General features: G+C 43.3%; 1 protein-coding gene across 3 annotated transcripts; it reads right to left on the bottom strand.

Annotated features, from left to right (window-relative positions):
* Nucleotides 1–178: 178 nt before the first annotated feature.
* rnf217 (ring finger protein 217) lies at nt 179–14800 on the bottom strand. Of its 3 annotated transcripts, XM_026999368.2 has the most exons (6): nt 13667–14800; nt 7175–7405; nt 6838–7002; nt 5894–6095; nt 4999–5070; nt 179–4646 (listed from the first exon to the last, which is right to left on the bottom strand). In XM_026999368.2, exons 1-6 carry the CDS (start codon nt 14531–14533, stop codon nt 4567–4569), a joined length of 1617 nt encoding a protein of 538 aa, XP_026855169.2. In that variant the 5' UTR covers nt 14534–14800; the 3' UTR covers nt 179–4566. The 3 variants fall into 3 exon arrangements, 2 of the variants coding, with proteins under 2 accessions (XP_026855169.2, XP_026855181.2); XM_026999380.2 differs by lacking the exon at nt 6838–7002; XR_003409918.2 differs by lacking the exons at nt 179–4646; nt 4999–5070 and having other exon boundaries at nt 6043–6095; nt 6292–7002.
* Between the last annotated feature and the right edge of the window lie 601 nt (nt 14801–15401).

Below are 15401 nucleotides of genomic sequence, written 5' to 3'. Positions count from 1 at the left end.
TATGAATGTATGTGTATGCATGTTATAAAACACAAGCAATGTACCGTATACATTCGAAATTGTTTTAAATATCACTTAAAATAGCGATAGACTCGATCCAGAGATTAACCACAGAGTGACATTTTATAAGTGAACTACTATTGGCATATATAAATTTAAACAACAGCGTCACCTGTCGCCACAATTTCATGGTATTGCATGGCTTGTTAAAATAATTTTTAGATAATTCGTGAACAATCTCGTTTGAACAGGTCGGAGAATTGATTTCTTAGCTCCAAGCTATCTCATCAGGGTTAAACGGTTAGTTCCAGTACAACAAATAGTTTAAACAGTTTAGTTCACTGCAAACTATCACAACATAATTTACCACTTTTAAGAGCATAAATGATAATTTTGTTCTAGTTGGTCATAGTGAGTTTTAAGGTTTTGATTATTTTCCATTTCTGAATATTTTAGTGACTGGAGCTTTAAATTTTTTTTATAGCCGTTAGACAATAACTTGCAAAACCTTTTAGTTGTTGTCTTTCTACAATGAAAATGATCTGTTGAACCATGATGAGGGGTGGAGCCTGAAAAAAACAAAACAAAACTAACTTCGTTAAATTAGTAATTATTGCAGCAGCTACATCAACAAAAACAACAGCAGCAACAACAATAACAAAAATAATAATCTAAAAATATCACCAAGTTATTTTTCATTTGGTAAAAATGGCTCTCTTTAGCCATGCTCATTTCATAACAAAATAGTATAAAAATACTATAGTAATTAAATTCGAATAATACTGTATATGAACAATTATATAATAGTTACAGCAGGAAAGATTACCTCTAGGCTCCAGAGATGTAATAAATGTAATCTTATTGTAGGCCTACAATAGGCTGCCTTAAGGAAACACTGCATGGCCTCCTTTCAACCCTGACCCTTGAATCCCAGAATTTATTTAGCAGATTCGTACCATCAACTCATAGGTAAAAGCAGGCTGAAAAATTGTAAATAGCAAGGTCAGCCAATTCGATATTCTCTCGCCTGAGTTTGTGTTAGCCAGCAGGTGGCAGTAATGTTGTTAATGTCGATTGCTAAACATTACCACAGGTTCTATTACGTTATAACAATGAAAAATAGCTAATAAGCACTACAGGCTTGGTAATGACAGCATGACGCTTAGTTAGTATTGGGCACATCTGTCTTATAGCACTTAGCTGTGTAAATTAGCCCCTCTGTTGCCATGACATTTTATTAGCGACCTTCTACCCCATATTCTTTGCTGCTCAGTTTCTGAACAAACCATTACTAACCGGAATTGCTATGTCTGGGTCTCAATACAGCGTGACACTGAGCTATGGGACTTGTGGGTGCTGTTATGAACGTGTCAGGTACGGGGCTGCTGGGGTATTTACACGTGTCAATGTCACTACTGCGCTGAGAGTGACCTGCCATATCCAGCCAACAGCAGCCTTGTGTTCACAGATAAAGAGCCGAAGGTGGCAGAAATGCATGGCAACTACTGGGTTGTGGTCTCTAACTGCGTACCTGTAAGGGTGTAGTGAGTGTGCCCACATGATCAAATCTATGATTGCAGTGTTATTAACATGAAAGCCTAAGCTTTCAAGCAGGTATTATAAACATGTTCCTTGTCAAAGATGGAATTTAGATTTGAAAGTTTAATGTATAGTGTAGTAAGATAGATTAAAACTAGTTAAAATAGTATGTAGGCCTACTGTAAAATACAATAACAAATCATACTACACTTTGACAGGTATATTTGAGTGAACCAGAATTAAAAAGCTGCTTAAAACAAAAATCAGCTCTACTTAAAAGCTCTGCTCCGCTGTCTGAACGCGAATGTGTCTGAAAGAATGTGCCAAAAATACGCCAAAAATACCCCGAGGAGAGTTTGTCTGCTAAACTCTGAACCCAGCACCGCTTCCATCATTCTGTCACTGGCATGGCGGTCACACTCTGAACGCGTCAACAGGACATCCATGTCAGTCAGCTGCGCTGGAAAGCGCTGGCCCATTGCCCACGCCTCATCTCAGGAAGCGGCTCTTAGCCGGCGGGCGCGTCTGACAAAGCGCTTAGGCAGGCAGGAAATCGATCCCTCTGGCACGGTCATTGTCTGAGACGCCTGACGGAGTGGGACCGGCCCGTGCTGAAACCGTACTCCTGTGCTGCCCGATCAAACAAGTTAAGGATAAGAAACATTCCTCCATGTAATAAGAGCAAAAACGTTGCTATAAACTCACACACACATTAAAAACAAAACAAAACCCAACAACATCAAAGCGTCTTAAAAAGCAGGCCCGAGATAGTCCTCGCCGTTTGGCCTGGATCATGGCCGTTATTTCTCACAAGTGTCACTTCTTCCCCGAAACGACTCCCACAGCCGTTTCGCAATGTAAACGCGCAGTATCCAGCGGGGTGGGGGTATGGCGTCCGTCACCTTATCGGCGTGGAGCACAGCTGCTAATTCCTACGGACCCAGCGCAGCTGACTGCCGCTCGCCTCACATGCCGGAAACGGAGCCCCTCCATCCCGCTTCGGCCTGGTCTGAACGGTTTCGGGTGTTTACACGAGGCTGGCACGCATGCAAATGTTCGGCTATTTCAACGGCAGAGTCTGGAGTTGGCATACAAACAAGACAAGGGAGACCAATGTAGCTACACGGCATCGTTTTGGTGCCATGCTATGACATTTTATTATTGGAATGAGACATTTGGCTACTTATTAGCCGGCGCTCGCACTTAAATAAACTCGTCTTGGCATTGCACCTAGGTCTATTTAATCCACAGTTCAACACAGTGAATACAGACATGTATTTGTTGTCTGCTAAAGTGGACTGGTGTGTCTGACTCTGGAGATAAACTGCAGCAGCATAGAAGATTAAAAGAATTTGCGTGGATGTAGGCTACAAACAGCATACACATTACAATGTGCTTTTTTTCTTTCCTGAAACACATTCATAAAAACAAATTGTGCCACTGTCCCATACATACACCCCAATGTAATCTAAATGTAACCTTAAAAGCAGGTGTTTGCAAATTTACCAAAGTGTACAGGCACTCATATGTGGCATGGAAAGTTAAGAAAACCTAAAACATACACTTGTTCCTTATAACATCCAATCCCATTTACCGCTTGTTAAAAGGCACAGAAAGAAGCCCCCCAAATATCAGTACATCAATAATACATCAGTAATACCAATGCAATTGCACAGTCTAAAACCGCAGACAGAGACAGCAAGCCTCAGACGAACGTTAGGCTTGCCCTGTGACCTGTTTCATCTATGATCTATAGAAGTGTAACATGACCTGACAAACAGAGCCCTGCTGCGCGAGAGCATTGTGTGCGAAATTCCCAACACACTCCCTGAGATAAACAGTTACATGAACCCTTCTGCCTGGCTGGGTACATACACATGATTGTCATCACCTTGACAGAGTGCGTTTTCTGGGAGTTCCAATGATTGCCAGAAGTGCCCATCAACCAGTGACAGGCAGATGTTGATAGCGTCTCTAATGGCTTGAGTAAGTGTTTCAGATTGATATGTAACATGCTAAATGCACAATGTTCACAATCTATTCATAGAAATCAACACGGGATATGCGTCTGTGATATTCAATGCAATGTACAGCAAGACAGCGATCAAGAGTTTAAAGACGTGTTGAATAGTGACCCATTTTAAACACACAACACGTGCTATGGCTCCACATATAAAACGCAATGTGCAAATCTCAAATATACTAGAGGTAAAATTAGAAATGTCCACCAGATGAGCTCAAAATCAATCGAAGCATTACATGTAAGAATAAATACGAGATTCTTCAGTATCTAAGTAAGTGGGAGGTCCTTCACCCGCCCGGTTGCGCTGAAGGGGCAGCACCAAAGCTGCAGATGCGTATCTGTCTCGACATAGTGATGGCACGGCAGAGATCTGCCAAGTGGGAGAGCAGGCGGCCACGGCGAACCCCCTGGCAGTCCAGGCAGGGATGGCTCCACCCCCCGCCACGCTGCAGCTGGTCCTACTCCTCGCTGCAGCATCACGTGAGCCGGTGGTGATGGCCCGAACTCCAGCAGAGGTTGGCACGGTGTGCTGGTTCGTGGTGGCGGGGGTGCAGGAGCACTGATTTCTTCCTTCCCCCTCCCTCGAGCCCCTGAGATATCACACTCAATCCATAACCCATCCTTATAAAAGCAGGCTTGTATATTCAGACCAGGTTAAAAGACTAAAATTATATGTTACGCTCAGATGGATTATTCTACACTCCCCCCCCCCCCAACCATTTGGCCAGCTATCTTAACAATCTTGCGTGCGTAAAACTGTTCTTGTTTTCAGAATAAGAATGTAATTATATGGCTGTGACTGCCCTTCTGTGCTGCAGACACTCAGCATGGCACCAGGGGCTGCGGCGTGGCGTTGGGTACGAGCGGGGAGGGGAAGGAGTGGTCTGTGTAGACCATGTAGACTTGAGCACATATAGGCAGCAGTGCAATTCAGTGAGCTCACTCTGATTACTCCTGGCACATGTCCTGGGTGTGTGTGTGTGTGTGGGGGGGGGGGCAGGCTCTCAGCACAGCCAGCGGCCTGTTCCATTGGAGTGTTTCCTGTGCTTCTTATAGATGTAGTAGACAGGGAATGCAAGCAGACCTGGGGAGAGACCAGCAAGATTGCAAGAACTAGGCTCAGTGTGAACGAAAGCTTTATTTCTGGAGTATTTCAATGCAACATTAATGGAAAGCCAGTTTAATGAAGACGCAGCTATGTGCCTTAACACCGGGGAGGGGGGCATATACTGTGTTTGTTTATAAATGCTATGATCACCCAATCCTGGCCAAATGAACTTGGGCTCCAGCAGTGGAAAATAATCAAACACAAAGTTCTTAATATATGAACACAATAGTTAAAATTCTGATATTAGCAGTACAAAATAGCCAAGGACATAAATAAATCCTACACAAAAAACACATAGCCACTGTGGGAGCAAGCAGAAGTGTCTTACCTATGATGAGAGCCAAGGCACCGAGCACCACCAACATGACGATGACCACGGGAGCGACCAGTACTTTACTCACTGTGGAACAAGCAACACAGAGCTTGGACTCACATAGCGCCTAGCAAACAGTAACACCATGGGGCAAAGATGTTATCAAGGGCAATACACGTGTAACTGCATGTCTATAACAAGTATCTGCTGGCATGTGGGCACCGAGTCCCTGCTTGCATGTAGGTGTTGCTTTATGTTAAGCTACAGCCTTGTGTTAAGCTCCAGTGCTTTAACCTTATAGATGCCTGCAGCATGCGTGCATCTCACTTTCTCAAGCAAGTAACACTCCCCCATAGAGCAGACACTGTATTCAAACCATCTTCGTGATTGTGGAGAGTTCCCAGAAATTCATCTTTCCTCACTACAATGGCCAATGCAGCATCAAAGGCGTTTGCTAAAAGGCTTAACAGGAAAAACTGCACAATCACTGACCAACCTAATCTGTATGACTCAGTTGACAGCCCGGAGCTGAGAACTACTGTTCTTTTGTTGGGATCAGAGACAAAACCCAAAAAGGTGGATTCAGCATTTTGAATCCAGAAGGAGTCTGCTGCTGGCACCGGACATGTGCTGAGTCATTTTGTTACAACAGGGCACCGCCCTAGAGAAGCCGACACTCAACAGGGGCAAGCCCTCACACGTGGAGCCTTCGAGCTTTCAAGGTTTTCAAACACACCAATTTCACAGCCGTAAGTCACCGTCTATGGAAAGCGTTGGCAGTAAAACGCCTCAAGATTTATCTTGAAATAAAGCAACTGTTTCAAAGTCTTCTGCAGGGCTTGAGATGTGGTTCAAGCCAAGTTGAGAAATGCCTGTGTGGATGCGAGGAGGATGCACGTGCCAGACTCACCACACACGGAGCCCCGCACCGCACGGCGCAGGTGCGGCCTGTCAGGTAGGTAGCGGTACTTGCAGCCAAACACGCTCAGGTTGGAGGTGTGGTCGCCGAAGAAACGCAGGTGGCGGTACTTCTCACCGCAGCGGTAGCAGAAGTTGGTGTTGCACTGGGTGCAGGTCATGTGATCGCAGCCCTCTGTCCTCTGAATGTGGATCTGGGGGGGGGGGGGGGGAGAGATGACAATGGATGGGCGTGGTCAGGATTTTTCAGCGCTCAGTACCCACATCCATTCCGGCCTTTGTTCTTCAAGGGAGCCTCGGCCGTGGAAAACACCGCGAGCAATTAAAGAAAAATAAAACTCAACAGAAAAGTCAAGTACCAATAAGGATATATCAACTGTAATAACATACACGTCCCAGTATTTTTGGCTCTCAAACTGGTTTGTCACAATGGGACAGCTCTTGCGTCCTTCATCCAGTCCAGGGTTCCCCTAAATGCACAAGCATTATCAGTGTTTACAGTGTACTTTTCAAGCTACTAAAGTGTAGATAAGAGAGAAATGGAACTTCTTGTATAGGCCAGGGTGAGGTTCTGGCAGATAGCTGTTTGTCTGCACTGTGACTCAAAGCAACAGGCATGATTTATGCTCAAAGGACCCTCTGGCATTAAAGCTGCAAATAATCAAGAGTCTCAAAGTTCCATGAGCGTTTAAAACACACCACTGACAGCTGTGTATGAATTTATAAGAGTGAAAGCCGGCTGTATAGACCTGCAATGTCCCGGAATGCCCATCCACTGATTGTTGAAATAGAAAGAGAGAAAGAGAAAGAGAGAGAGAACAAGAAAGAGACACACCCACTTTTCACACTGTTGGTTGTGCACAGCACAATTCTGAATACTGAGCCTCTGAATATTTGCAGTAAATTGTTAGTGTGCGTGTATGTGTGTTGCAGCACCTTGCAGCGCGGGCACTTCTGAGCATTCCTCTGCCCGTGCTCGATGACGCTGGCCCAGTGACGCAGCAGTTTGTCTCCCTTCCTGTACTCGCGGCACTTGAGGCCGTCGTGCCACGGGGCGTGGCACTTAAAGCACCACACAAACAGGCATTTGGTACACTGAATCTTCGGGGGGGGGGGAAATGCCGCGGGTTAGTAAACAAGGTTCTACAGCCATGCTTGCTTCACACAGAACGCTCTATGTCAACAGAAACACTGATGTAATGGACAAAGTTGCAGTTTTAAAACGGTTTAGAACTGGTTTAGCCGATTGAAAAGGGGCTCGGACCGGCTATACCTTATACTTGTGCTCGGCCTTTCCTGTTGCCTGCAGGCCCCGCCCCTTCAGTGAGGTGAACATGCTGCACTGTGGACAGGGCTTGGTACCGGAATCCAGCCGGCTCACTTCCTGGAAGTACTTGTACTTGGCCAACTCCTCGGCAGCCAGGTGCGACACGATCACGTTCTCTTCCAGATAGCCGCTGCACTCTGTGATGGGGCATGCGATGTCCACCTGTCCCACAAGGACCTGAACACAGGGGCAAACGACCAGCCTCAGGCCCAATGGGTTGAAAAAGACATCCATCCACCAAGGTTGCTACCGAGTTCTCAAATCGTTGTGATGTTTGTGACTCTAACGGTCAGCTAAGGCTTCTAAGGACTGGTCCAATATATTCGGTGCCAGTTGTCCTACAACCTTACAGAGGAAAACAAAGCGGCATGCTAGATCATCCACAGAGATACTATGGTGGCCTGCTTAGTGGTCTTAAAAAACTGATTACCAACAAATATCACATAAACAAATATCAAATAAAAGAAAATGCTGGAAGGAAAATAGAAAACAAGTAAAAGAACAAAAAAAAAAATCAGCTCAAGTAGATTACGTATTCAAATACCCTCTTGACACTTCTCTTTAAAAACTCACCTGGGATTAAGAGCAACACTTCTCTTTAAATACACGTGTGGGATCAAGGAACCCCCTCCCCCTAAAAATTCTCAAAAGTAGAATATGAAGACATATGTCTCAAAGCAGTGTGACCTTTCCAAGTGAACGGCAAACACCTCAGGGATCTCCAAATCATTTGTATTGTTTGTAAACCAGTGAAATCGACTTAGGCTACCCATCAAAGCCAGGCCTCAATGAAGTGTGGCCTTTCTTAATCCAATCTTAATCTTAATACTTTCTTAATCCAAAGACAGCCACATAAAGAATGTCCATCATTAATTCATAGATTTGTCCTACACAATCTGACACATGATTTGTATCACAGGATTCAATACAATGCTGAAATGTTTTTGCACGTCTTCCGAGTTTATCCCTGCAATCCCATGGGAGAGGAAGAGTCCCCGTTTTCGCCAGACAAAGTTTGCAGATGGAGCTCAGAGGTCATTCTGATCATGTAAGACTGGCCAGATGAGGTGTCAAGCACTTTCTAGGGGACCCTGATGAGATCTGACATTCCAGTTAGAGAACTCTCAGTCAGTCATTTGGACCTCTCTGTTCAGCAGTGGGGAAGTAATGCCTCCCCAGGGCCACTCACTGGTTCCCCTTTCTCACCTGTCAACTTGTTATTCTTGCACCAAGATGATCGCTAGCACAACTGCAGAGTGTGAAACACCCTCTCCACTCTGTGAGAAAGAGAGAGAGAGAGAGCACCGCCGTGCCACGGGGGATCCACGCAGGACACTCCGATGTTGTCACCTTAGCATTACGTGTAACACGTTATTACAGATGCTGTCAGGTTAGCATTTAATTGTATGGCCAACATTATTAACTACCTGCAAGGACTGTTCTCACTGCTGGAGCAAAACATTGTTCTCTTAAACAGGTCTTTTTAACAATGGTGTTAGCCAATGAAAGAAGATTGAAAAGAGAATTAAAGGATGAGTTAATATAACTTTCCAAGATTTGGGAATTACCTGAGATTTGAAGCAATTGCAGAACCTAAGCTATCAGACATGGAAAGTGTCGTCATATATCATTAACATTTTCATGGTAACCATTAAGCTATATTTTCACTGTCAGTGTATACTGATATCAACATCCTTAAATGAACAACCAATACCAACTCTGCAGTGGCAATTGTACAAGACTAGTTCAATGTAATGGAATGGTGAGCTTAAACAAACTTAACTTTCAACATATGAAATGTTTCTATACAGGAACTGCTATTTTCGTTTGCTCTGCCTTTGGGTACAGTGATGTCAAACTCCTGGAATTAAATTCAGGGGGACATGTGGCAATACATGCCAGCGTTTGCCAAATGAAACAAAGCTCATTGCACTCTCATCACAACCACAGCATCTCATTTAAAGTTAGTAGGGCGAAAAGAGAAACGTTTCTTGGTCTGGTGGACTGTTTCCAAGCTTAAATAACAGATCCTCCATTTATACAAAAATTTTACAGGCCACGATCGAACTTAACGTGAAGATTTTGGGCAGCTCATCGCCTAAGGCGCAGGGACAGGTTGTGTTACCACTACCAAGGTGCTGTTCCAAGTTCTCCATCTCTCCTGAGTGAGGAGCAAGGCTTTCCCCTCACCCTGTTGATGCGGGATGACGCTAGCTGATCAAGGCCATCATGACAGAGTGTTGCTGATCTGTTGTGTGTGCTGTGCTTTCAAAGGATCAGTGATTGGAAATTCTTGACATTTGTGGTGAGGAAAACAAACAAACATCAAACAATAAACAAAAACAAACATCTAAAAAAAGAGTGTATGGGAATATTATTTTATCCCACTGTGGAAAGAATATTGATATATTGAGGGCAGCATTGTCTATTGCATTTTCTAACAGATTTGATGGACTGGCATATTTAATGGTGAACATTAAATACCACCAAAGTGGATGAAGGATTTCACAGTTCACAAGCATTTCACTACTCATTCGAACACAAGTCCACTTCACTTAATGACCATAGCTGCAGATGAACTTTATCAAACATGGCACCCTTCATTACTGCCAGGAGTCCCTCATACAGCTCAGCTTTGTCTTTCTCTCCCCCCCCCCACAAAACACATATATGTTTAAAAAACCAGTGGAACCAGTTATGAGGGTCACAGGCACTTGATCTGGTGTGACATCTTGGTAAACCAGCAACACAACACTGCACACAACACCCAGAGGACATCATTTTAGCAGTAATCCGTCATATACACTAGACAAAACTATTTAAAAGTATGGACATCAGATTACACTTACACTCTCTCCTTACAGTTCTTGTATACTTTAATCTGTGTTACTTCTCAACTGTAAACATCTTTGGATCATTGAAAAGCACAATGTTCAAAAATTTGTTATTTTAGAACTATTACAATCTATTAGCACTATAAACCTTGCCACTGCATTTCAAATTCTTCTGCATTTGAAGTGTACACTTCAGTTCCAAAATGCTCTGGATAGTGCTAACAGTACCATACACTCAACATGTACTTCAACAGAGCCCCCTACCATGTACCTACACTCACCATGTACTTTAACAGAGCCCCCTACCACGTACCTACACTCACCATGTACTTTAACAGAGCCCCCTACCACGTACCTACACTCACCATGTACTTTAACAGAGCCCCCTACCACATACCTACACTCACCATGTACTTTAACAGAGCCCCCTACCACGTACCTACACTCACCATGTACTTTAACAGAGCCCCCTACCACGTACCTACACTCACCATGTACTTTAACAGAGCCCCCTACCACATACCTACACTCATTGGCCACTTATCAGATGCTTCTATCCTGATGGTGCATTTTATAACTGTACAGAAGCCAATCTTTTGGCATTTCCACAAAAAGTCAACCAATCTACTCACTTATTACTGGTGAGTTTGTCACTACATAAACTTCTGACAGGATATTATCTGGGTGGCGGACTATTCTCACCACATCATTAACAGAGTAGGTACTAACATGATTGTGGGTACTGGGCTGGCATAGTACCCACAGTGTAAAAATGTCACAAGCACATCAGTGACGTTTTTACACTTTTAGTGTGGCCAATCCCTCAAAAATGTCCAGCCAACAGCTTTGCTGTGGTTACCAGTTGAACACTCAAGATCCTGTTAACATCAGCTGTCCTGTGGTCAGGATACTGAAGATCTATTTAACTGCACAGTTAATGTAACTATTTGCCTATTTTATTAAACACCTTAACCCTAGGAACCCTATCTGTGGTATCTGGACCTTGAGGGCTAGGATTTGAATACTTATAATATCCTATGACATCAGTTAACTAACAATGGTTATCAAATCCAAGACATTTGAGGTCATGGGTTGAATACCTCTGGTCTAGAGCTGAATTAAGGACATTCAAATACAAATTGTCCATGGAAGAACATTGGCTATATATGATACATGACATTACATTTATACAGCACCTTCCTCATTACACTTTAAGATCAACTAACCAATGCTTTTACATTCATTCAACACAACAGTGATACAGACTGTAGACTTTAGACTGTAACTGTACACCATTAAGTGTTTCTAATAAAGTGAGTGATGAGTCTATAATCATTTTGGGGCTCCTTGTGTAATAGACCCATTACTCTGCAACGGGTTTGCAGAAAGTTCATTTGGAAGTTGATATCAAAGCTTCCATGGCCTGGAAAACAACACATTTTCACAGGAGTCACAAGGTCCCAAAACAAGGTTTCTGCACGAAAGAAATACTTACCAACCAATAATATATTAATTAATAGACTGCTGCAGCATTAACACTTTTTATACATGTGATTTTGGCTGCTTTTTGTTATAGATTCTAAAAAGTCAGGACTAAGCATGTTTCTGAATATAGAGATGTCATTTCATCTCGGTTCTGAATTAAGACACTTCGATGCTAAGTGCCTGACATTGACAACATTCCGTCCATTTGCAATGCAGACGGCGACGGGCCGAGTTCGGTTTCTCTGAAGTTGTAAATTAGCTGCTTAAATTGGCCCATTGTGCCGCAGACGCTTCTCGCTGCTGTCTGGCTCCAGTCGTAGTACAAACATTAACACATCTGCCCTTCCTTTCGCGTCCCTTTAATCAAGTCAGGCCATCTTCATCAGCACCTCATCAGTCCACACGTTCGTGTTGTAGGCCTAACAGACATTCAGCTAAGCTTTTGGGGCTTTCGACAGACTAGAGGGAACTGCACCTGATCAGCCTTAAGAGAGCAGGACTAAAAGACATTTTATTGGTTGGGTCCTTGCAGTCCCCTTCCTCAAACCTTAAAGCAAAGTGAACTGGTAGGGTAACGATCAACCACATCTGGCTTATATAAACTCAGAGGCAAAGACCTGAACCCAATAAGTACTGTTCATATAAGAGAATGCACAGAAAGCTCAGTGGGGGGGCCTTTATTACATACATCTGCATATGTAAAATGCATGTAAGTAGCAATAAGAAAGCATGATAAAAATCAGAATGGAAACAGGTGTGATCACTTGGAAGTAAACTGCAGAGCCTCTGACCTCCTGGAGCAAAGAAATATACTTCTACCCTAAATTAATGTCTGACACAAAAGCAACTAAATGCATATCATGACCTCATGTAGTAGTGGCTCAATATCAATTTTCTATGACGCGGTTAATTACATGTTGAAAAGGGTCAAGCAAGCCAAGTGTTCCATATAAAGAATACCACACAAAGCAGTAACTGGACAGAAACACAGAACACGCTAGACCAAATAAATTTTAATGGGATAAGGCCCAGAACCACAATAAAAGTCTTAAATCTTCAGGACAAAAGACACAGATATTATTATCACATCAGCCTCTCCCTGACCCCCAGAAGATCATTCATACACGCAAAAATCAGGTTTGGGAGCCAAGCAGCAACAGGCGAGTCTCTGTTACTCAATTACAACAACAACATCCCTCTAGAACGACTACTGGTCTCTACGCGGCCTGCGGAGTGCACACAGAGACCTTCCACTGAACAGCAGAGTAATGTAATTAAGGCCTAGAGAGGCCAAGCTTAGTGATTAAGCAATCAATTACAACAGAGCACAACTTCCAGGGTCCACGCCTATCCCTGCCCACACGCAGCAGCCAAACTACCCATGTTGGAGTCTTTTTTTCTGTTTCTTATCAGATGAATTTCATTAAAACTCATTAGGCTTGCAAAATGCACCATATCTTAAAAAAGGGGCATCACTGTTCCTATTCAGATGTCAGTGACCTTTCACACGAAAAAAAAACAAAAAAACAAAAACAAAAAAACAACAAGGAAACGAGTTTTGCTTTACTGCAAAGGGCCGAGACACCACATAAGTAGTATTTCTCCAACACCCTTTCTAATGGAGACTTGTAAGAACAGACACCAGGAAATGCATTTGATAGTGGATGTCTGAGGGTAGGGTTCCCCTTAAAACACAACAGACAGAGAGCCTGAGAGAGAAAGAGGGAGATAAGAGGAGACAGAGAGAAAGAATGTCTTGCCTCATTATTTTGAAGTGACCTATGACATGAAGCACTGAGGTGAAATGAAGCATTTTCCAGATAAGTAATGAGTAAATTTAGCATGAAAGTGATAATGTAAATGGCACAGAGCTCAAACAGCAAGTGAGGACATCCACTGTTTTATGTGCAAAGGAAGTGCTCCTGATTACATCAGTTTGCGGCCAGTCAGTATCCAAGAACAAAACAAAAGGTCAATCGGTCTATAAAAGATGCCCTCAATTAATAATTCAAAAACCCTCTTTGGATTTTAAAGAAGGCTTCTAAGTTTCTTATATACTTTCAAGAATAATCTTTGCTAAACAAAGAAGCGTTGCTGTCAAGACTGGCGTTAGTAGTACCTGCGAAGTGATGTACTTTTTCAGACATTCTTCACACACCGCCTTTTTGCAACAGTGTAGTGGTTTGATGTGTTTCTCGTCAAAACAAATCCGACAAGTCAACTGCACGGATAGATTATAATCCGCGTTGTGAACGTTGTTCAACATCGTAGAGTCTACGAGGTCTGCCAGTGTATAGCCCTCTGGGTAGCGCCCCATGTCTGGATTCAGTGATTCATTAGGAGGTGAAGCGGACCCATCTGACGGACTCATGTTATCTAAGGTTCCTGTGTTCTCAGAAGGCTTCTTGGATTCATCGTTGGCAATGCAATAGACGGTGCAGTAAACGTGTTCTTCCGACAGGCTTTCATCTCCGCCTTTATTACTCTCAACGTTTCCCTCTGTATCAGAGAGTTCAAGATCTTCTAGATCTAATGACGGGAAGAAATCTGGGAGTTTAGAGTTACTTCCTCGATTAGGGTCGCATCGGGTCCTCCCGTTCTCAGCGAACCTTCCTTGTTCCAAGTTTTGCAAAATTCTTTCCACTTTTTCACGATCTTTGGGACGTTCCACGTTACTGTCATTGAGAACGGAGGATTTCGATGGTCCAAAATTTCTTCTCAAAATGTCCACCGCCAACGTTTTTCTAACAGTTTCCTTCTCGTTGCTTTCTTTACTACCTCTTCGTTCATGTCTGTGTTTGGGAAAGTCCAACCCATCATCCGTGTTTGGCAGCTTCGCTTCGCTGGCATCCTGGCCAAAATCTGTGCTTTGGTTCTCCACTTCACCGGACACCTCAGACAAATTACTGACGGACTCTCCGTCGTAACTAACATAACTAGGCATATTTTTCGATGAGACATTCACACAGGCGAGCTCATCTTCCATTCCCAACTATGAGTCAAGTTCCCATTTGTCAACAGTGCTTTTTCCCAAACTCACAAACAAGACCGCAACTACCATGTCATATACTACTTCCGGGTCCTCTTAAGGTAGAGAAATAAATCCCTGTTGTAGATTACTCCTTACTTTATCCCCTGAGCGTCCGTTAACACGAATAGCTAAACTGAACGCGGTTGCTAATTCAACGTAAACAAAAACCCCTCACCCCACCCCCGAAATTCAGGAGGGACCATGCTGCTCCACAGCTCCGACGGTAGGTAACCTCCGGAGAGCTGAGAGCATATCGGGTCAGACCAATGACAGGCTCCCTTCCTCTGGAGCTAGGCGACGTACCGTAAAATCTGTATAACGAACGCGTTAAAACCGCCATCGCACGACCCCGTCTCACAAAATGTAATTAGGAATAATTAGGGAATAATAATTAGGGAATTGCGATTGTTGTGATTTTACTAATCTGTAGGTTTGTTAAATTTATATATGAGCCCTAGCAACGAAAAACCATATATCAGCCATTTCCTAGACTTACCTTTCTTCATTTATGTGGGCATTTAAAAGTCAAACTTACAATAATGCTTTATATTTTTGTTTATGTTTTTGCAAGGGCCCATATATATATATGTGTGTGTGTGTGTGTGTGTGTGTGTGTGTGTGTGTGTGTGTGTGTGTGTGTGTGTGTGTGTGTGTGTTTGTTTTGCAAGGGTTCATATGATCATAAAAAGAAAAACAAATTCCCACTCAACCTCCGGGGGGTCTTTTTCCTCCAAGACTAATCTTTTTCAATTGTTGTGCAGTGAGGTACAGTTTGACCAGTCAAAAACCTTCTACTCTTTGGCCCTGGAAAACTCCATAGTCA

The sequence above is a fragment of the Electrophorus electricus genome, chromosome 3 (genome assembly GCF_013358815.1).
Source record: "Electrophorus electricus isolate fEleEle1 chromosome 3, fEleEle1.pri, whole genome shotgun sequence".
In the NCBI taxonomy this organism is placed as follows: Eukaryota; Metazoa; Chordata; class Actinopteri; order Gymnotiformes; family Gymnotidae; genus Electrophorus; species Electrophorus electricus.
This window is presented reverse-complemented; position numbering and strand designations above follow the sequence as displayed.